The sequence below is a fragment of the Oncorhynchus mykiss genome, chromosome 9 (genome assembly GCF_057628025.1).
Source record: "Oncorhynchus mykiss isolate SJ-2025 chromosome 9, ASM5762802v1, whole genome shotgun sequence".
Lineage (NCBI taxonomy): Eukaryota > Metazoa > Chordata > Actinopteri > Salmoniformes > Salmonidae > Oncorhynchus > Oncorhynchus mykiss.
Window position 1 is genome coordinate 18,306,828 of NC_143030.1, and position 22,765 is coordinate 18,329,592.

General features: G+C 45.8%; 1 protein-coding gene and 1 long non-coding RNA gene across 2 annotated transcripts in view; one reads left to right on the plus strand and one right to left on the minus strand.

Annotated features, from left to right (window-relative positions):
- The window catches only part of LOC149980803 (uncharacterized), a 145,768-nt gene that overhangs the window by 91,050 nt on the left and 31,953 nt on the right, over positions 1-22,765 (minus strand). The gene's annotated exons all lie outside the window — the stretch shown is intronic.
- The window catches only part of LOC110531590 (galactose-3-O-sulfotransferase 3-like), a 35,513-nt gene that overhangs the window by 11,021 nt on the left and 1,727 nt on the right, over positions 1-22,765 (plus strand). The window contains exons 2-3 of the mRNA XM_021614865.3: positions 15,200-15,302; positions 21,810-22,765. The exon at positions 21,810-22,765 is cut by the window's right edge and continues 1,727 nt beyond it. Coding sequence (XP_021470540.2) covers positions 15,220-15,302; positions 21,810-22,765 — 1,039 coding nt within the window. The 5' untranslated portion in view covers positions 15,200-15,219. The remainder of the gene's footprint in view (positions 1-15,199; positions 15,303-21,809) is intronic.

Consider the following 22,765-nt stretch of genomic DNA (forward strand, 5'->3'; position numbering starts at 1 on the left):
GTTGGGCCTAGAAAAAGGCGTGGAGAGAGGAAATGTGACCTTAGTTATGATCAACCTAATGAAGCAACTGTTGGAATAAAGGAGACTAATGCAATTTAAGGCATGTACACTAGCTCATCTTGATAATCAATGTCCAATTTTTGTTTGGATATTTGGTAACAACTAGGCTGGGAAAATGTTTGCTAAATTGAGGTGAGTGCTCATCTTCACTCTAGTTTGAGCATATATTAATAAACAGAACATTTTGATAGCATGTTATGTACTTCTCCGCAGTAGTCTGTTCTACTGCCTAACAAAAGCCTGTGACTTGTCTGATAATCAGTCAATGTGATTTCGTTTCACTAAATCTCTTTATGTATATTTGGTTCATTGATCGCTCACTGGGCGAGTGGAGTTGGTAGCTCATTTATTTGTTTGCTCATCTATCACTTTTCAGAAACATTTAGCATGCGATAATGTAGCCCAAATCAAATGTATTATTTTGCTCAACTCACATGGCAGCCTTAAATAATCTATCCTCCATTGAGCTGTGAGAAAGCGTCATGTCTTAACGTAACTCTTCCTACTTCTATATAATCAATCAATCATTCATTCATGTCATTACACAGCATGAGTCCTTTATGTCTTTAAATAATTTGAAATAAAATAACAAATGGAGCCTTGTGTAATGAACACGATGGGAGACAGAGAGCTGGTTTCATGCGAAGGGCGCAGCAGGTGTTTATTTTAAAGGACCACAGGAGGAGGCAGGTAGCTGGGTCCAGGGGCAGGCAGAAGGTCATACACAGGAGGAGCAGGTAGCTGCGTCCAGGGGCAGGCAGAAGGTCATACACAGGGGGTCCAAAAGGCAACAGTACAGGCAGGGAGAAGGCTAGTAACGTCGTCCGGGAGATCAGGCAATAGGTTGATAACAGGACATCCGATAGGCTAAGGTACAGGCAGGGAATAGGCAAAAGGCATCGTTAGTGAGTCAGGCGAAAACTATCATACACGGGAGGAGTAAATCACCGGGAAAAACCACAGCACTCTGAAAGACATGTCCCAAAACAAATAATACCTCACAGTGATGGGGTGCAAAGAACTGAACTAAATAGTGTGTGATAATAACATACAGGTGTGTGAACAGGTGATCAGAATTCAGGTGGTTGGGATCTGGAGAGTGAGCTGCGTTCAGGGGGATCTAGGTGTTTGAGAGTGTGGGCTGGAAAGTGAGCTGCGTTCAGGATATCTACGTGTTTGAGGGTGTGAGTTGGACGCAGACTTTACACCTTGAATAATGAAGCAATAAATAAATAATTCGATTTTCCGCCAAACTCCTATTTGAATAATCACTCAAAAGCCCAGTGTTTTAAATGTATGTTTGATTAGAAAAACATTTTAATCAGATATGGGTCTGCTTTTGATAGATTACAAGGTCAAGGCGCATTAGCAGGGCAGTCATAGGGCAGGGTCATAGGGCAGGGCAGTCATAGGGTGCATTTTGTTCGGATGTATCAGTGTTAACAGACGCCATTAAAATATGGTCTTCTTCTTTACTGAGATGCGCTGCCTGTCATGGTCTTGTGGATCATCATTCTCCTGAAGTGCACTCCAGCCTATTCCTATAAAAAATTGAAACATTTCAATCAAGTTTCTCTGGCCCAGCCAAGATTGGAAACCTGGTGTGTCACCAGCTGCTGTGGCTGAGAGAGAGCCATCCATAGTAGGCTAAAAGGTGCACAGACACACACCGTTTTCTTTCTTTTTAAGCCAGTAAGACAACCCGGAAATCCACCGGGCACTCTGAATAATGCTGTGAGTTGCTGTGAATTCATTTTGGACTTGGGGACTGTGAAGAGACCCCTGGTATGTCATGTCTTGTGGGTTGTGTATGGGTGTCTGAAGAGACCCCTGGTATGTCATGCCTTGTGGGTTGTCTATGGGTGTCTGAAGAGACCCCTGGTATGTCATGTCTTGTGGGTTGTGTATGGGTGTCTGAAGAGACCCCTGGTATGTCATGTCTTGTGGGTTGTGTATGGGTGTCTGAATGTTATTTGATTATGCAGACAATCTGGAATTTTCATCACAGTAATAGTTCTCATAAAAACTGGAAGAGAGGCAGTTAATCTCTCATCAACCCTCAACCAGGAAAAACTGACATGCATGTTGCTGATGTTAGTTCTGTGTGTGCAGTTCAGGGCAAGGTGTGCTGCTCTGTTTTGAGACAGCTGCAGCTTTGCTAGGTCTTTCTTTGCTGCACCTGACCTTATTACCAGACAGTAATCAAGATGGGACAAGATCAGAGCCTGAACAACTAGTACGGTTGACATTTGTGTCATAAACGGAGAACAATATTTTTTTATAACAGACATACATAAGACCGGGCCGGGCCGCCGGACACCGTCGGGTTCAGGCTGATAATGAGAACTCTAGCTGACACAGGCCTACAAGAACAAACTGGATTGGCCGCCCAGTTATAGTGTCCAGTATCAGGACCGATTCTGTGGAAAGCCCCATTGGATATCCACAGGTGTGTACACAGGTGTCATAATAGACAACTAGACATTTCACTGCATAATAAAATACAGTAGGATGTTTCAAACAACTCTTTTCTTATTCAAACAAATCCTTACTAGCAGCAGCAGCCAAAAACATGATTTATTAAAACGTTTTTCAACACAACAAACAATGCTCAAACGGAGTAGATAATTTGCGATGAAAACTTCAGTGTTTAAAAATACTGATGGATAAAAACAGATAAATCATTGATAAAATAATAGTGTAAAGGTCGTTCCCCTTGAGGGGCATGACTGACTGGTGGGGGTCAGTCATACCGTTAATGTAATAAATGATTATCTTCCAACTGACCCGGCTCGGTGCGGAGCATTGTGTAAGTGTGAGAGAGAGAGTGGTGCAGAGCGACTCTCCCCTAGGGTGTCTGGAGGATTAATTAGTCTCTCCTCAGACGGAGGGGAGGGTCTCTGTAACCTATCTGTAACGCTGTTTGTAACATTGTTTTGTGGGGAAAAATATATAAATTCTGTGGATACATTTTGTGAAGAAGATGAATTCTCTGCTCTTTCAATAACACCTGCACCCCTTCCGCCTACACCTCCTCCTCCTGGTTGGTGTAGAGGAGAAAGAGGACCTCCACCTCCTCCTCCTGGTTGGTGTAGAGGAGAAAGAGGACCTCCACCTCCTCCTCCTGGTTGGTGTAGAGGAGAAGAGGACCTACACCTCCTCCTCCTGGTTGGTGTAGAGGAGAAAGAGGATCTACACCTCCTCCTGGTTGGTGTAGAGGAGAAAGAGGACCTCCACCTCCTCCTCCTGGTTGGTGTAGAGGAGAAAGAGGACCTCCACCTCCTCCTCCTGGTTGGTGTAGAGGATAAAGAGGATCTACACCTCCTCCTCCTGGTTGGTGTAGAGGAGAAAGAGGACCTCCTCCTCCTGGTTGGTGTAGAGGAGAAAGAGGACCCCCACCTCCTCCTCCTGGTTGGTGTAGAGGAGAAAGAGGATCTACACCTCCTCCTCCTGGTTGGTGTAGAAGAGAAATAGGACCTCCTCCTCCTGGTTGGTGTAGAGGAGAAAGAGGACCCCCACCTCCTCCTCCTGGTTGGTGTAGAGGAGAAAGAGGATCTACACCTCCTCCTCCTGGTTGGTGTAGAGGAGAAAGATGACCTCCTCCTCCTGGTTGGTGTAGAGGAGAAAGAGGACCACCACCTCCTCCACCTGGTTGGTGTAGAGGAGAAAGAGGACCTCCACATCCTCCTCCTGGTTGGTGTAGAGGAGAAAGAGGACCTCCACCTCCTCCTGCTTGTTGGTGTAGAGGAGAAAGAGGACCTCCACCTCCTCCTCCTGGTTGGTGTAGAGAAGAAAGAGGACCCCCTCTCCTCCTCCTGGTTGGTGTAGAGGAGAAAGAGGATCTACACCTCCTCCTCCTGGTTGGTGTAGAGGAGAAAGAGGACCTACACCTCCTCCTGGTTGGTGTAGAGGAGAAAGAGGACCTCCACCTCCTCCTGGCTGGTGTAGAGGAGAAAGAGGACCTACACCTCCTCCTCCTGGTTGGTGTAGAGGAGAAAGAGGACCTCCACCTCCTCCTCCTGGTTGGTGTAGAGGAGAAAGAGGACCACCTCCTCCTCCTGGTTGGTGTAGAGGAGAAAGAGGACCTCCACCTCCTCCTCCTGGTTGGTGTAGAGGAGAAAGAGGACCTCTACCTCCTCCTGGTTGGTGTAGAGGAGAAAGAGGACCTACACCTCCTCCTCCTGGTTGGTGTAGAGGAGAAAGAGGACCTTCACCTACTCCTCCTGGCTGGTGTAGAGGAGAAAGATGGCCTCCACCTCCTCCTCCTGGCTGGTGTAGAGGTGAAAGAGGACCTCCACCTCCTCCTCCTGGCTGGTGTAGAGGAGAAAGAGGACCACCACCTCCTCCTCCTGGCTGGTGTAGAGGAGAAAGAGGACCTCCACCTACTCCTCCTGGCTGGTGTAGAGGAGAAAGAGGACCTCCACCTCCTCCTCCTGGCTGGTGTAGAGGAGTAGTTAGAGGACCAGTATTTAGCGCCCGGCGAGCCACTAGAGTTAGAGGAAGCTCGAGTGGCGTGTGGAATCTGATTACCGTCTTTTAAAGCTCTTCGGCGCAGCAGCGAGATATCACACACAAAAAATATGGTGATCCTAACTGACCTAAGACAGGGAATTTTTTATAGGATTAAATGTCAGGAATTGTGAAAATTGAGTTTAAATGTATTTGGCTAAAGAGTATGTATGACCACTTCCGACTTCAACTGTATTATTTTGTCATAATATATGTGCAAACTGTTTAGACTGGGATGCATTTGGCAGGCTTTAGCCCGGCGCACAATGATGATGTAACTGAACAGCACCAGTGGCAATATGCCATCTGGGCTCACTCTAGAATTCTCATCGGGCCTGACATTTCGAGCCCAGTCTGACCCAAGTCCTGTGAGCTGAAGCCATTACTCAGGCTCAGTCTGACATCACAGAAATTAAATGTGCCCGAACTCGAAATAAATCCGGACTTCTACCTACCAGTATATTGGTTTTATCTTGTTGATTTGAACTTCTAACTTGTGTTGAGAACAATGTGGTGGAGGCGGGCAGCAGCGGAGTGAGGGGACAAAGAAACATCCGTTGGGCCTAGAAAAAGGCGTGGAGAGAGGAAATGTGACCTTAGTTATGATCAACCTAATGAAGCAACTGTTGGAATAAAGGAGACTAATGCAATTTAAGGCATGTACACTAGCTCATCTTGATAATCAATGTCCAATTTTTGTTTGGATATTTGGTAACAACTAGGCTGGGAAAATGTTTGCTAAATTGAGGTGAGTGCTCATCTTCACTCTAGTTTGAGCATATATTAATAAACAGAACATTTTGATAGCATGTTATGTACTTCTCCGCAGTAGTCTGTTCTACTGCCTAACAAAAGCCTGTGACTTGTCTGATAATCAGTCAATGTGATTTCGTTTCACTAAATCTCTTTATGTATATTTGGTTCATTGATCGCTCATCGCTCTTCCTGGTTGGTGTAGAGGAGAAAGAGGACCTCCACCTCCTCCTCCTGGTTGGTGTAGAGGAGAAAGAGGACCTCCACCTCCTCCTCCTGGTTGGTGTAGAGGATAAAGAGGATCTACACCTCCTCCTCCTGGTTGGTGTAGAGGAGAAAGAGGACCTCCTCCTCCTGGTTGGTGTAGAGGAGAAAGAGGACCCCCACCTCCTCCTCCTGGTTGGTGTAGAGGAGAAAGAGGATCTACACCTCCTCCTCCTGGTTGGTGTAGAGGAGAAAGAGGACCTCCTCCTCCTGGTTGGTGTAGAGGAGAAAGAGGACCCCCACCTCCTCCTCCTGGTTGGTGTAGAGGAGAAAGAGGATCTACACCTCCTCCTCCTGGTTGGTGTAGAGGAGAAAGATGACCTCCTCCTCCTGGTTGGTGTAGAGGAGAAAGAGGACCACCACCTCCTCCTCCTGGTTGGTGTAGAGGAGAAAGAGGACCTCCACCTCCTCCTCCTGGTTGGTGTAGAGGAGAAAGAGGACCTCCACCTCCTCCTGCTTGTTGGTGTAGAGGAGAAAGAGGACCTCCACCTCCTCCTCCTGGTTGGTGTAGAGAAGAAAGAGGACCCCCTCTCCTCCTCCTGGTTGGTGTAGAGGAGAAAGAGGATCTACACCTCCTCCTCCTGGTTGGTGTAGAGGAGAAAGAGGACCACCTCCTCCTGGCTGGTGTAGAGGAGAAAGAGGACCTACACCTCCTCCTCCTGGTTGGTGTAGAGGAGAAAGAGGACCACCACCTCCTCCTCCTGGTTGGTGTAGAGGAGAAAGAGGACCACCTCCTCCTCCTGGTTGGTGTAGAGGAGAAAGAGGACCTCTACCTCCTCCTGGTTGGTGTAGAGGAGAAAGAGGACCTACACCTCCTCCTCCTGGTTGGTGTAGAGGAGAAAGAGGACCTTCACCTACTCCTCCTGGCCAGTGTAGAGGAGAAAGATGGCCTCCACCTCCTCCTCCTGGCTGGTGTAGAGGTGAAAGAGGACCTCCACCTCCTCCTCCTGGCTGGTGTAGAGGAGAAAGAGGACCACCACCTCCTCCTCCTGGCTGGTGTAGAGGAGAAAGAGGACCTCCACCTCCTCCTCCTGGCTGGTGTAGAGGAGTAGTTAGAGGACCAGTATTTAGCGCCCGGCGAGCCACTAGAGTTAGAGGAAGCTCGAGTGGCGTGTGGAATCTGATTACCGTCTTTTAAAGCTCTTCGCCGCAGCAGCGAGATATCACATTTACTGCTGTCTGCCTGCCTGCAGCCCTCCCTCCCTCTCTCGCTCTGCCCCACCCTCTCTTTTTGCTTCCTCCCCTCTCTCCATCACCATCCCCGTTTCTCTTCTCTCTCCTTTTCTCCTTTTTATTTGTTTCTCTCTGCCCCCCTCTATTTTTATTTCCCCCACCCTCTCATCATCACCATCTCTGTCTCTCTCCTTTCCTTCTTCTTGAACACCACATCTCTGTCAGAGGCTATGTGCCATCTGCTCTGGCATTTTTAGAATTAGGAGAACTTGTGGGAACAGCACATTTATTGTTACATCACAATTAATAATTCAACCAACCCCACTGGCAGACTCACAGGCACTAGCCTGAGCCCAGATCAGTTTTTACTGTTTTGCCATAGCCTTGGCACTCATTGTCACGCAAGACAGCACAAACAGATCCAGGATCAGGCTACACTCACATGTCTATGAGACGTTACAGTTCAATACATGGTGTACATCCTACAGAGGAAAATAACTTCAGACAAGTGGAGCTGTACATAGCTGACTCTCACAGGAAATAAGTACCAAGGAAATGACCCCCTTCATCATCATCATCACCAGTTTGACCTATGACCTTTACCCCCTGACCTTTGTGGCATGTGTGTGTGTGCGCTGTGTTTGTCTTCGGATCAACTGGTGTGATTTGTTTCTTATTCAAGTAATTATGTTCTTAGATCTTTAGAGCTGGTTTAATAAGGAGTCTCTGTCAATATGATACATGGGAGATGCTTACTTTGAAAATAATTGCATCTGGACTTGACAGAGTTTTCTTTACATGGCATTTCATCATTAAAATGTAGTTTCAATGTGTGATTTTGGTAACATATTGATCCAGCCTTCTGTTTCCATATTAGACATCATTAAAAGTTATGGTAAAGTTGCAACCATAGCAAACATCATATTAATCGTATGAGTATATATATAGTGACTTGCAAAAGTATTCATCCCCCTTGGCGTTTTTCCTATTTTGTTGCATTAAAACCTGTAATTTAAATTGATTTCTATTTGGATTTCATGTCATGGACAAATTGGTGAAGTGAAATGAAAAAATGTAAATGAAAAAAGTGTTCTGGGCTGAGAGACACCAAGCTCTTTCATCCTAAACACAGTGTTCTGGGCTTGAGAGACACCAAGCTTTTTCATCCTAAACACAGTGTTCTGTCCTTGAGAGACACCAAGCTCTTTCATCCTAAACACAGTGTTCTGGGCTGAGAGACACCAAGCTCTTTCATCCTAAACACAGTGTTCTGGGCTTGAGAGACACCAAGCTCTTTCATCCTAAACACAGTGTTCTGGGCTGAGAGACACCAAGCTCTTTCATCCTAAACACAGTGTTCTGGGCTGAGAGACACCAAGCTCTTTCATCCTAAACACAGTGTTCTGGGCTGAGAGACACCAAGCTCTTTCATCCTAAACACAGTGTTCTGGGCTTGAGAGACACCAAGCTCTTTCATCCTAAACACAGTGTTCTGGGCTGAGAGACACCAAGCTCTTTCATCCTAAACACAGTGTTCTGGGCTGAGAGACACCAAGCTCTAGCTGCCCAGGCTGTGGTCCAATGTATCAACCACGTCAGACGTATCTCAACCCCACACCTGGTGTTGTTTTTGGCCCTGCGATCACTGGTGCTGTTGTGCTTAAAGGCAGGGTTAGGCTGTGTGTGTGTGTGTGTGTGTGTGTGTGTGTGTGTGTGTGTGTGTGTGTGTGTGTGTGTGTGTGTGTGTGTGTGTGTGTGTGTGTGTGTGTGTGTGTGTGTGTGTGTGTGTGTATGTGTGTGTGTGTGTGTGTGTGTGTGTGTGTGGAGAGAGGGCAATGTGAAGAGCTTGATAATGTGGTTTTATAACAGAATACAATTTACAATTATCTCGCAAAATTAGACGCAGGTTGGCACAACAGCATCGTGATAACTGACTGTGCTTGGCAATATGACAGCATCTTGGTAACTGACTGTGCTTGGCAATATGACAGCATCCTGGTAACTGACTGTGTTTGGCAGTGTGACAGTATCGTGGTGACTGACTGTGTTTGGCAGTGTGACAGCATCGTGGTAACTGACTGTGTTTGGCAGTGTGACAGCATCATGGTAACTGACTGTGTTTGGCAGTGTGACAGCATCGTGGTAACTGACTGTGTTTGGCAGTGTGACAGCATCGTGGTAACTGACTGTGTTTGGCAGTGTGACAGCATCGTGGTAACTGACTGTGTTTGGCAGTGTGACAGCATCGTGGTTACTGACTGTACTTGGCAGTGTGACAGCATCGTGGTTACTGACTGTGCTTGGCAGTGTGACAGCATCGTGGTAACTGACTGTGCTTGGCAGTGTGACAGCATCGTGGTTACTGACTGTGCTTGGCAGTGCGACAGCATCGTGGTAACTGACTGTGCTTGGCAGTGTGACAGCATCGTGGTAACCTTCTGTGCTTGGCAGTGCTATAGCATCGTGGTAACTGACTGTGCTTGGTAGTGCGACAATATCATCGTAGCTGACTCTGCTTGGTAGTGCGACAGCATTGTGGCAACTGACTGTGCTTGGTAGTGCGACAGCATCGTGGTAACTGACTGTGCTTGGTAGCGCGACAGCATCGTGGTAACTGACTGTGCTTGGTAGTGCGACAATACCATCGTAGCTGACTCTGCTTGGTAGTGCGACAGCATTGTGGCAACTGACTGTGCTTGGTAGTGCGACAGCATCGTGGTAACTGACTGTGCTTGGTAGTGCGACAGCATCGTGGTAAATGACTGTGCTTGGCAGTGCGACAGCATCATGGTAAATGACTGTGCTTGGCAGTGCGACAGCATCATGGTAAATGACTGTGCTTGGCAGTGTGACAGCATCATGGTAAATGACTGTGCTTGGCAGTGCGACAGCATCATGGTAAATGACTGTGCTTGGCAGTGCGACAGCATCGTGGTATCTGACTGTTCTTAGCAGTGCGACAGCATCATGGTAAATGACTCTGCTTGGCAGTGTGACAGCATCATGGTAACGGACTGTGCTTGGCAGTGCTATAGCATTGTGGTAACTGACTGTGCTTGGTAGTGCGACAGCATCGTGGTAACTGACTGTGCTTGGTAGAGTGACAGCATCGTGGTAACTGACTGTGCTTGGTAGCGCGACAGCATCGTGGTAACTGACTGTGCTTGGCAGTGCTATAGCATCGTGGTAACTGACTGTGCTTGGTAGTGCGACAGCATCGTGGTAACTGACTGTGCTTGGTAGAGTGACAGCATCGTGGTAAATGACTGTGCTTGGTAGCGCGACAGCATCGTGGTAACTGACTGTGCTTGGTAGTGCGACAGCATCGTGGTAACTGACTGTGCTTGGTAGTGCGACAGCATTGTGGCAACTGACTGTGCTTTGTAGCGTGACAGCATTGTGGTAACTGACTGTGCTTGGTAGAGCGACAGCATCGTGGTAACGGACTGTGCTTGGTAGTGCGACAGCATCGTGGTAACTGACTGTGCTTGGCAGCATGTGTGTGAAAGTGATTCAAGTGTGTTTCGGAGAAGAGGGACCTGAAGCGTAAACTAATTTGGGGATGAGGATGCGTATTATGTAAATGAACAGCTGACCTGTCAGTTCAAGCAGGGGCCAGCACCCCCGCCCCACACACACACACACACACACACACACACACACACACACACACACACACACACACACACACACACACACACACACACACACACACACACACACACACTCAGGCAGACAGACAGACCTAAATGCTTTATTTGGGGTGAATTATCCTTCCTCTATCCAAAACAACGAAAGTGGAGCAATCTTTTTGAGTGTTTTAGAGCATTAGGGCTCTATTTCTGATAGAATCTGAGTCAGTAATGGTCTGTTTGGGTGATTCAAAAGACTCACAGACCGTTTTCTAATTCATGATTATGAGAAAAGAAAATGATGATTGTTGTTTCCCAAATTGCTAATATGTTTGTTGTTCAATTGTATTTTTCTATAAATGGCAATGTTTTTATACGTTTTTATATAACCTACTTTTACTCTCCCTCTCGTTCTGTCTCTTTCTGCATCTTGTTCTTTCTCTCTCTTCTCTCTCTCTCTCCTCTCTGGGAGTGTTGTTCCTTCATAGAGGCAGCAAAACAGCAATGAACGTCTCAGGACCACAAAGAGTCTATCTCAGTGTGTCTGGCTAATAGGGTGTGTCCCAAGACAACGTCTGCATCCCAAATTAAATCCTATTCCCTAAATAGTGCACTACTTTTAACCAGAGCACTATGGGTAGCCCTGTAGTGCACTATACAGGAAATAGGGTGTCAGAAAGTGAATGGGCTTACTGTAGGGAGAAGGGGTTGGGGCGAGGAGAAGGGGAGGGGGTAGAGGGAGGGGGAGAAGGGATTGGGCCGGAGGGGAAAAGGAGGGGAGAGGAGTGGGGGGTGTAGAAGGATGGGGGATGAGGAGAGAGGAGAAAGGATGAGTGTAGGGTACGTGAGGGTATGAAGAAACGGTTGGGGATGGTAGGGGTAGAAAGGATGGAGGAGGAGGGAGGATGTTTTTCGGAAGAGCAGATAAAGAGAGGGGGATGGAGAGCGGGAGGGAGGGAGAGAGGCATGGGGAGGGAGGGAGGGAGGGAGGGAGGGAGGGAGGGAGGCATGGGGAGAAAAGGATTGGGAGGCCGTGCAAAGGACAATTTCAAGCCATCATATTATATCAGATAGATTCGGTAAGATAATGACAGCAAACAGAAAAGTCTACGGATTTCTTCGATTTGTTAGAACTGGGGCCGTACGTATCAAGCATATCAGAGCAGGAGTGCTTATTTAGGATTACTTTTGCCTTTTAGATCAAAATGAATCAGATTACATAGACAGGTGGGACCGGATTCTAGATCAGCAGATTGATGCTAATACAAACATTATGTCACATTAAAGGGATACTTCAGGATTTTGGCAATGAAATATAACAGAGAGGCACATCCCAAAAAGTCAATACTCTACTTAAATGGATACTTCTGGATTTAGGCAATGAAGCCCTTTATTTACTTCCCCACAAATGAACTGTCTCAAATCAAATAAAATTTTAGTTTGAAAGAAGTTCCTACTGGATGCAGAGACATAAAATGTTATCCATGAGTATCCCTTTAAGTAGTGGATAAATGTTATCCATGAGTATCCCTTTAAGTAGTGGATAAATGTTATCCATGAGTATCCCTTTAAGTAGTGGATAAATGTTATCCATGAGTATCCCTTTAAGTAGTGGATAAATGTTATCCATGAGTATCCCTTTAAGTAGTGAAAAAATGTTATCCATGAGTATCCCTTTAAGTAGTGGATAAATGTTATCCATGAGTATCCCTTTAAGTAGTGGATAAATGTTATCCATGAGTATCCCTTTAAGTAGTGGATAAATGTTATCCATGAGTATCCCTTTAAGTAGTGAAAATTTTTTATCCATGAGTATCCCTTTAAGTAGTGAATAAATGTTATCCATGAGTATCCCTTTAAGTAGTGAAAAAATGTTATCCATGAGTATCCCTTTAAGTAGTGGATAAATGTTATCCATGAGTATCCCTTTAAGTAGTGGATAAATGTTATCCATGAGTATCCCTTTAAGTAGTGGATAAATGTTATCCATGAGTATCCCTTTAAGTAGTGGATAAATGTTTTTTTGCCTCTCTGGATTTCTCTATTCGTTATTTCAGTATTGTGACACCATAGATACAGAAGGGCTCAAATGCTGTTGTCAATGTTGTCTCTGACAGACATTCTTCCCCCCCTCTCTCTCTCTCTCTCTCTCTCTCTCTCTCTCTCTCTCTTTCTCGTTCTCTCTCTCCCTCTCTCCCTCTCTCCCTCCCTCTCTCCCTCTCTCTCTCTCTCTCTCTCTCTCTCTCTCACTCTCTCTCTCTTTTGTCTCACTCTCATCTCTCTATCTATCCCTTTGGTCTAACCCCCCCTCCCCTCTCCCACCTAACTACTGTAACTAACTCGCTCTCTATCAGCATGTTCCACTTGAAGGTTGAAGAGGGAAATAGAGGGGATAGAGATTAGGGGTGGAGGGTGATGAGAGGGGGAGAAAGGATGGATACATCTCAATGATTTTTCAGACAGTGACACTGAGACACAGCACAGCATTAAATAGAACATACTGAAAGGGTAGGGAGGATCTTTCACCCACCCACTTAGCATCGTAAAGGGATAGTTCATACAACATGCATTTATAATAATTTACAAACCATTCATAAGCATTTAGAATTGCTAATTCATTTAAGTTATTAAGTGTTACCAACATATTTGGGAAGTAACAGTATGGATGTGTTATGAGATCTAAATCAAATGTAAATCATGGTCCTGTAACTTCACCCTAAACTGACCAGTTTGACAGCAGTTTTGTGGGCCTTGTATCCCGTCTAGAAAACCTAGTGAGGGAGGTCTATGACAGAAAGTCAAAGGTTAGGGGTCAGCGTATGAATTCAGTACAAGACCCCATCAGCATCGACCATATGCATCTACCGGGGTTAGGCGTGAGTTAGCTAGTGTGAAGGTCTGCTCATTACTTCATTAAGGCAAGCCTCAAACTGTTGTGTTGGTCATGCAAAATATGTCTTGTTCGTTCCACAGCGAGTGGGTATGACATACTTTGACTCCACTGTCCAACGATGTTTGGTGTTGAATTATTCTAAAAGAAAATAAAGGGAATCAGAAAGAGATAGTCCGAGGGAGAGATAGTCCGAGGGAGAGATAGTCCGAGGGAGAGATAGTCCGAGGGAGAGAGACCGAGGGAGAGAGAGACCAAGGGAGAGAGAGAGACCAAGGGAGAGAGAGAGACCAAGGGAGAGAGAGAGCAAGGGAGAGAGAGAGACCAAGGGAGAGAGAGAGCAAGGGAGAGAGAGAGACCGAGGGAGGGAGAGAGCAAGGGAGAGAGAGAGAGAGAGAGAGAAGCACTAGAGAAATTAAGAGAAACTGACAGATTGAATTGTGTGTGTCGTATGGTTATAAGACCCTACACCTTTACCAGACTTGACCAAGATAACTTAATTGCAATAACACCCAGATAAAAGAAACATGTAGGAATAAAGCTCACTCACACACACACACACACACACACACACACACACACACACACACACACACACACACACACAGACACAGACACATACACACACACACACACACACACACACACACACAGACACACACACCCTCTGCCCCAGACTCTGGCCACACTAGAAAGGAGACGTGTTTAATTAAAAAGGCCTGATTGGGTTTCACAACGATCGGCTCAGATATGACAGCACAGGAGGCTGACACCCTACACTCACTACAGCACTATGATTTAGTAGCAGTAGACTGTGTGTGTGTGTGTGTGTGTGTGTGTGTGTGTGTGTGTGTGTGTGTGTGTGTGTGTGTGTGTGTGTGTGTGTGTGTGTGTGTGTGGCTCGTGAGAGAAAGGGAGCCACTTAAATCCCTTTCTTATTAACTCTCTGTGACACATGATCCACCAGGCCGGCTGGCTTGCACTCTCACACACGCACGCGCGCACACACACACACACACACACACACACACACACACACGCTGCTTAAAACTAAGGCTCGACTTACTGCTGGAAAATGGTGTGTGTGTGTGTGTCTCTCTGGGTCTGCTGCTATCTGGACCTTCTGTCTGTCTGTCTGTTGGCACTAAGAGAAACGTCTGTCTGGGTAGGTAGACTAGTGATCTTCAATAGAGGTCATAGACTAGAACAGTCTTTTTTACCCTGGCCCTGGGGACCCAAAGGAAAACACTTGTTTGTTGCCCTGACACCACTGACACACTTGATTCATTTAATCAACTCATTATCAAGGCTTTGATTAGAATCAGGTGTGTTAGTGCCAGGGCAAAAACAAAAATGTGCACCCTTTTGGGTCCCCAGGACCAGGATGGAGAACCACTTGACGAGAGAAAGTTGTTTAAATGTGGTTACTAGGTAGGTGAGTAACCCAACCTGGAGAGGAGAGGGCAGGAGGCTTGGTGGTGGCCTGGAATCTTTTCCAGAATGCCATTCTCCACCACTCTCTCTCATATTCTTTTAGAGGTTATGTTGCCTATTCCATGGAATTGAATTAGAACATGTTCTATTCTATTCTACCAATAGGGTCTACTGACAGAAACACATGCATCTTAATGGGTACTAAGAGGAATGAGCTAATGGACACAAAGCCATTATCATTAGTCACTATACAGTCTCTTGCTAATGGATATGGCCAATTATATGTTGAATAAAACTCCCCATTTCTCTCCTTTGGTTTTGTATATACTGTATGTATAATAACATCTCTTTTCTATCTCTCTCCGCCTTTCTCACTCTCTTTTCTCTCCATCTCTCTGTTTCTTTCTTCCCGTCTTCTCTGCCCCACTTCTCTCTCTCTCTCTGTCTTTCTCACTCCCTCCCTCCCTCCCTCCGTCTCCCTCAGGTTCATTGAAGCGGCGGATCATGTCTCAGAAGAAGATATTCCTGGTCATTGTGGCGATCAGTACCGTCAGTCTACTGCTGCACCATGGGGGCCACTTCAGCTGGTGAGACACACACACACACACACACACACACACAGACACGCACACACACACACACACACACACACACACACACACACACACACACACACACACACACACACACACACACACACACACACACACACACACGCACACACACACACACACACACACACACACACACACACACACACACACACACATGGTTGGAGTACAGAGGTATGATATGCATGTACAGAGGTACGATATGCATTAGTACTGTAGATGGCAGCTACATTAGAATGGTGTTCTCACCTATAGAAGTACAGGGATCTAGACCAGTTATTCCCAAACTGGGGTACGCACAATGCCGTCGGGGGTACGCACAATGCCGTCGGGGGTACGCACAATGCCGTCGGGGGTACGCACAATGCCGTCGGGGGTTCGCCAAATAAAAATGGGATTCACATTTTTTTTTTCAAACAGTCCATTTAGTAAGTCTACTACCAACAGTACTACACCTGCACCTGTCGACGAAACAAGTTGTTCTGCTTCCACGAACACATCCAATTCTAGCATCAGTAATTCTACATTTGTTGTTAGCCCAGCTAGCATGGACACTGACAGTTGTGAATCTGATGCATCCAAAGAGCTACTGCCCCCTTACCCGGGAGGAAAGCACCGACGAGACAGACAGGAACATTGGGCCATAGAAGAGGCGCAAATATGATGAGAGCTACATTGATTTGGGGTTCACTTATATTGGGAGTAGTGCCTTTCCTCAGCCACAGTGTGTTATATGTGTAAAAGTACATAATCTCACAACTCTATGAACCCATTACTCTTGCGCAGACATTTATTAACAAAACATGCCAATTTCAAAAATAAGCCACAGGAGTTTTTTGAGCGAGAATAAAGACAATTTTCGAGTAGTAAGACATGTATAAAAGCAACAGATACCATTAATAAGAAGGGTCTAGAAGTATCTTATATGGTGAGCTACAGAGTGGCTGGGACAGGCAAGCTCCATACTATTGTAGAGGAGTGGCTAGAACAGACAAGCTCCATACTAATGTAGAGGAGTGGCTAGGACAGACAAGCTCCATACTATTGTAGAGGAGTGGCTAGGACAGACAAGCTCCATACTATTGTAGAGGAGTGGCTAGGACAGGCAAGCTCCATACTATTGTAGAGGAGTGGCTAGGACAGGCAAGCTCCATACTAATGTAGAGGAGTGGCTAGGACAGACAAGCTCCATACTATTGTAGAGGAGTGGCTAGGACAGGCAAGCTCCATACTATTGTAGAGGAGTGGCTAGGACAGGCAAGCTCCATACTAATGTAGAGGAGTGGCTAGGACAGACAAGCTCCATACTAATGTAGAGGAATGGCTAGGACAGACAAGCTCCATACTATTGTAGAGGAGTTGCTAGGACAGGCAAGCTCCATACTATTGTAGAGGAGTTGCTAGGACAGACAAGCTCCATATTATTGTAGAGGAGTGGCTAGGACAGACAAGCTCCATACTATTGTGGAGGACTTCATTCTTCCTGCTACCGTGGATATGGCTGGGACAAAGCTGGGGGAAAAGGCAAAAAAATGTTTTACAGACAATGACTCCATCAAACAACACTGTTTCATGACATCAGTGACATGGCAGGAGATGTTTTGAAACAATTACTGCTTCGCATGCAAGCCAGTGAATTCTATGCGTTACAGCTGGATGAGTCAACAGACGTGGCGGGCCTGGCACAGCTCCTAGCATATGTCCATTACGTTTATGGGGGGTCAATTAAGGGACAAAATTGAGGATCTGATTAAGAAGTTGGAGCTCTTCTCTGTCTGCATTAACAAGGACAATACACAGGTCTTTCCATCATTGCATGATATTTTGTGTGCCAATGAACTCAAGCTTGCGGACAATGTCAAATGTGACATAGCAACTCACCTAAGTGAGCTGGGTGCGTAAATACACAGGTACTTTTCCAAAACGGATGACACAAACAACTGGATTCGTCATCCCTTTCATGCCCTGCCTCCAGTCCACTTACCGATATCTGAACAAGAGAGATTCATCGAAATTGCAACAAGCGGTTCTGTGAAAATTTTGTTTAATCAGAAGCCACTGCCAGATTTCTGGATAGGGCTGCGCTCAGAGTATCCTGCCTTGACAAGTCGCACTGTTAAGACACTGATGCCCTTTGCAACCACGCACCTATGTGAGAGTAGATGAGTGGATTTTCAATGAACAAATAAGGTTTTATATGTAAGATGGTTAAATAAAGAGCAAAATTATTGATTATTATTATATTATTATTTATGCCCTTATCCTTTAAGAGCTTTTGTCACTTCCCACGAGCCGGGTTGTGACAAAAACTCACACTCATTCTTATGTTTAATAAATGTATTGTACAGTGTGTGTGTGGCAGGCTTACAATGATGGCAAAAAACAACATTTGAGAGTGCGCTGACCCTGGTGCTAGAGGGAGTACACAGCTGGAGGTTCAATGTTTGAAGGGGTACGGGACAATAAAAAGTTTGGGAACCACTGTTCTTGAGCATTGGGACCAATTAGAATGTGGAGAGGCTGAGATCTTTGACAACCTCATTTTTTACTCTCCCTAAGCCCTTTAAACCTGAGCCACCCTCTTTGACTATATGTCCCTCTCTGTCTCTGTCTCTGTCTCTCTCTCTCTCTCTCTGTCTCTCTCTCTAAACAATAAAATAAACAATAAAAATGAACAGTAAACATACACTCACAGTTCCAAAAGAATGAAGACATTTCAAAAGTCATATTATATACATATACATACAGTGTTGTAACAACGTGCAAATGGTTAAAGTACAAAAGGGAAATAAATGAACATGAATATGGGTTGTATTTACACTGTTGTTTGTTCTTCACGGGTTGCCCTTTTCTTGCGACAACAGGTCACAAATCTTGCTGCTGTGATGCACACTGTGGTATTTAACCCAGTAGATATGGGAGTTTATCAAATTCAAATTCTTTCTTTATCAATTTCTTTGTGGATCTGTGTAATCTAAGGGAAATATGTCTCTCTAATATGGTAATACATTTGGCAGGAGGCTAGGAAGTGCAGCTCAGTTTCCACCTAATTTTGTAGGCAGTGTACACATAGCCTGTCTTCTCTTGAGAGCCAGATCTGTCTACGGCGGTCTTTATCAATAGCAAGGCTATGCTCACTGAGGCTGTACATAGTCAAAGCTTTCCTTAGGTTTGGGTCAGTCACAGTGGTCAGGTATTCTGCCACTGTGTACTCTCTGTTTAGGGCCAAATAGCATTCTAGTTTGCTCTGTATTTTTTGTAAATTCTTTCCAATGTGTTAAGTAATTATCTTTTAGTTTTCTCATGATTTGGTTGGGTCTAATTGTGTTGCTGTCTGGGGTCTGTTTGTGATTGTGAACAGAGCCCCTGGACCAGCTTGCTTAGGGGACTCTTCTCCAGGTTCATCTCTCTGTAGGTGATGGCTTTGTTATGGAAGGTTTGGGAATCGCTTCCTCTTACGTGGTTGTAGAATTTAACGTCTCTTTTCAGGATTTTGATAATTAGCGGGTATCGGCCTAATTCTGCTCTGCATGCATTATTTGATGTTTTACGTTGTACACAGCGGATATTTTTGCAGAATTCAGCATGCAGAGTTTCAATTTGGTGTTTGTCCCATTTTGTGAATTCTTGGTTGGTGAGCGGACCCCAGACCTCACAACCATAAAGGGCAATGAGTTCTGTAACTGATTATTTCTAGCCAGATCCTAATTGGTATGTCGAATTTTATGTTACTTTTGATGGAATAGATGGCCCTTCTTGCCTTGTCTCTCAGATCGTTCACAGCTTTGTGGACGTTACCTGTGGCGCTGATGTTTAGGCCAAGGTATGTATAGTTTTTTTGTGTGCTCTAGGGCAACGGTGTCTAGATGGAATTTGTATTTGTGGTCCTGGCGACTAGACCTTTTTTGGAACACCATTACTTTGGTCTTACTGAGATTTACTGTCAGGGCCCAGGTCTGGCAGTATCTGTGCAGAAGATCTAGGTGCTGCTGTAGGCCCTCCTTGGTTGGTGACAGAAGCACCAGATCATCAGTAAACAGTATACATTTGACTTCAGATTCTAGCTGGGTGAGGTCGGGTGCTGCAGATTGTTCTAGCGCCCTCGCCAATTCGTTGATATACAGTGCCTTGCGAAAGTATTCGGCCCCCTTGAACTTTGCGACCTTTTGCCACATTTCAGGCTTCAAACATAAATATATAAAACTGTCTTTTTTTGTGAAGAATCAACAACAAGTGGGACACAATCATGAAGTGGAACGACATTTATTGGATATTTCAAACTTTTTTAACAAATCAAAAACTGAAAAATTGGGAGTGCATAATTATTCAGCCCCCTTAAGTTAATACTTTGTAGCGCCACCTTTTGCTGCGATTACAGCTGTAAGTCGCTTGGGGTATGTCTCTATCAGTTTTGCACATCGAGAGACTGACAGTTTTTCCCATTCCTCCTTGCAAAACAGCTCGAGCTCAGTGAGGTTGGATGGAGAGCATTTGTGAACAGCAGTTTTCAGTTCTTTCCACAGATTCTCGATTGGATTCAGGTCTGGACTTTGACTTGGCCATTCTAACACCTGGATATGTTTATTTTTGAACCATTCCATTGTATATTTTGCTTTATGTTTTGGATCATTGTCTTGTTGGAAGACAAATCTCCGTCCCAGTCTCAGGTCTTTTGCAGACTCCATCAGGTTTTCTTCCAGAATGGTCCTGTATTTGGCTCCATCCATCTTCCCATCAATTTTAACCATCTTCCCTGTCCCTGCTGAAGAAAAGCAGGCCCAAACCTTGATGCTGCCACCACCATGTTTGACAGTGGGGATGGTGTGTTCAGCTGTGTTGCTTTTGCGCCAAACATAATGTTTTGCATTGTTGCCAAAAAGTTCAATTTTGGTTTCATCTGACCAGAGCACCTTCTTCCACATGTTTGGTGAGTCTCCCAGGTGGCTTGTGGCAAACTTTAAACAACACTTTTTATGGATATCTTTAAGAAATGGCTTTCTTCTTGCCACTCTTCCATAAAGGCCAGATTTGTGCAATATACGACTGATTGTTGTCCTATGGACAGAGTCTCCCACCTCAGCTGTAGATCTCTGCAGTTCATCCAGAGTGATCATGGGCCTCTTGGCTGCATCTCTGATCAGTCTTCTCCTTGTATGAGCTGAAAGTTTAGAGGGACGGCCAGGTCTTGGTAGATTTGCAGTGGTCTGATACTCCTTCCATTTCAATATTATCGCTTGCACAGTGCTCCTTGGGATGTTTAAAGCTTGGGAAATCTTTTTGTATCCAAATCCGGCTTTAAACTTCTTCACAACAGTATCTCGAACCTGCCTGGTGTGTTCCTTGTTCTTCATGATGCTCTCTGCGCTTTTAACGGACCTCTGAGACTATCACAGTGCAGGTGCATTTATACGGAGACTTGATTACACACAGGTGGATTGTATTTATCATCATTAGTCATTTAGGTCAACATTGGATCATTCAGAGATCCTCACTGAACTTCTGGAGAGAGTTTGCTGCAATGAAAGTAAAGGGGCTGAATAATTTTGCACGCGCAATTTTTCAGTCTTTGATTTGTTAAAAAAGTTTGAAATATCCAATAAATGTCGTTCCACTTCATGATTGTGTCCCACTTGTTGTTGATTCTTCACAAAAAAATACAGTTTTATATCTTTATGTTTGAAGCCTGAAATGTGGCAAAAGGTCGCAAAGTTCAAGGGGGCCGAATACTTTCGCAAGGCACTGTACATGTTGAAGAGGGTTGGGTTTAAGCTGCATCCCTGTCTCACCCCAGGGCCTTGTGTTTTTTTCCAATTTTAACCGCAGACTTGTTGTTTGTGTACATGGATTTTATAATATCAAATGTTTTTCCCCCAACACCACTTTCTATCAATTTGTATAGACCCTCATTCCAAATTCAGTCGAAGGCTTTTTTTAAATCAGCAAAGCATGAGAAGACTGTCTTTGTTTTTGTTTGTTTGTTTATCAATTAGGGTGTGCAGGGTGAATATGTGGTCTGTCATACGATCATTTGGTAAAAGCCAATCTCTCTCTCCATTTCACACTGTTCATCTTCCTTCGCTGTCCTATTACCCTCTCACCTTCCTTTCAGTCTCCCTTCTTACTGTTCTCTCACAGTCTCCCTACCTTTCTCTACATTTCACTTTGTCTCTCCTTCCTTTCATGCTTCCTGTTACTCCCTATCCATTACGCTAACTCCGTCCCTGCATGTAACAAATAAACCAAGTGCAAGCTTACTAGACCTAAACTTGAGCTATTGCTATTTCGTCAACAAGCTATATGTACAACAACCAGTTCAGTTTTCACTCTTCCGTCAGTTCACTCTTGACTTTTGTCAGAAAGATCCCACCCTCTCTGCTAGCTACGTTGACTTGCTAGCTCAGGAGTTAGCTAAACTAAAACTAAAGATTGAACTGCAAACCTCATATCAAAACTCCTCCCTCTCTCTCTTTCTCTCTCCTCCAGGACGATGGAAGCCCTTCACCTGGGCTGCCCGTCGCTGCGCACCCACCCGTCCTTCTCTCTCAAGCCCAAACACACCAACGTGGCCTTTCTCAAGACGCACAAGACGGCCAGCACCACCATGCAGAATCTGCTCTTCCGCTTCGCCGAGCGCCACAACCTGACCGTGGCGCTCCCTGTGCAGGCCTGCGGACACCAGTTCTGCTACCCACGCACCTTCAGCACCCATCTCGTCCACCCACACACCCTGCCACCCAACGTGGTCACCAGCCACATGCGCTTCAACCATGCCGAGATGCAGCGCCTCATGCCTAATGATACCATCTACGTGACCATACTTCGAGAACCAGGGTCCATGTTTGAATCGTTGTTCAGCTACTATAACCAGTACTGTCAGAGTTTTAAGAGAGTTCCCAACGGGTCTCTGGAGGCGTTTCTGGACGAACCGTGGCGGTACTACCGTCCGGACGAGAATGACTCCATGTATGCCCGTAACACTCTGACTTTTGATCTTGGCGGGGACAAGGACCATCCGGAGGCGGACGTGGCTGCGTATGCCCGGGCCTTCGTGGCCAAGACGGAGCGCGTCTTCTCCCTGGTGATGATCGCTGAGTACTTTGATGAGTCGCTGATCCTCCTCCGTCACCTCCTCTCCTGGGATCTGGAAGATATGCTCTATGTCAAGCTCAACATGCGGACGTCCGGCTCCAAGCACAGCCTCTCGCCGGGCCTCCCCGCCAAGATCCGCGTCTGGAACAACCTGGATGCACGCCTCTATGACCACTTCAACACCTCACTGTGGCACCAGCTGGCAGCCCTGGGCCCAGCATGCGTGGCCAGGGAGCTGCGGCTGCTCCGCAGGGCCCAGGAGAAGCTGGTGAGGGGCTGCTTCGGCGGAGGGCTCCCCCAGCTCCGCTCGGCTGCCCAGATCAAGAACAAGGAGCTGCGGCCGTGGCAGC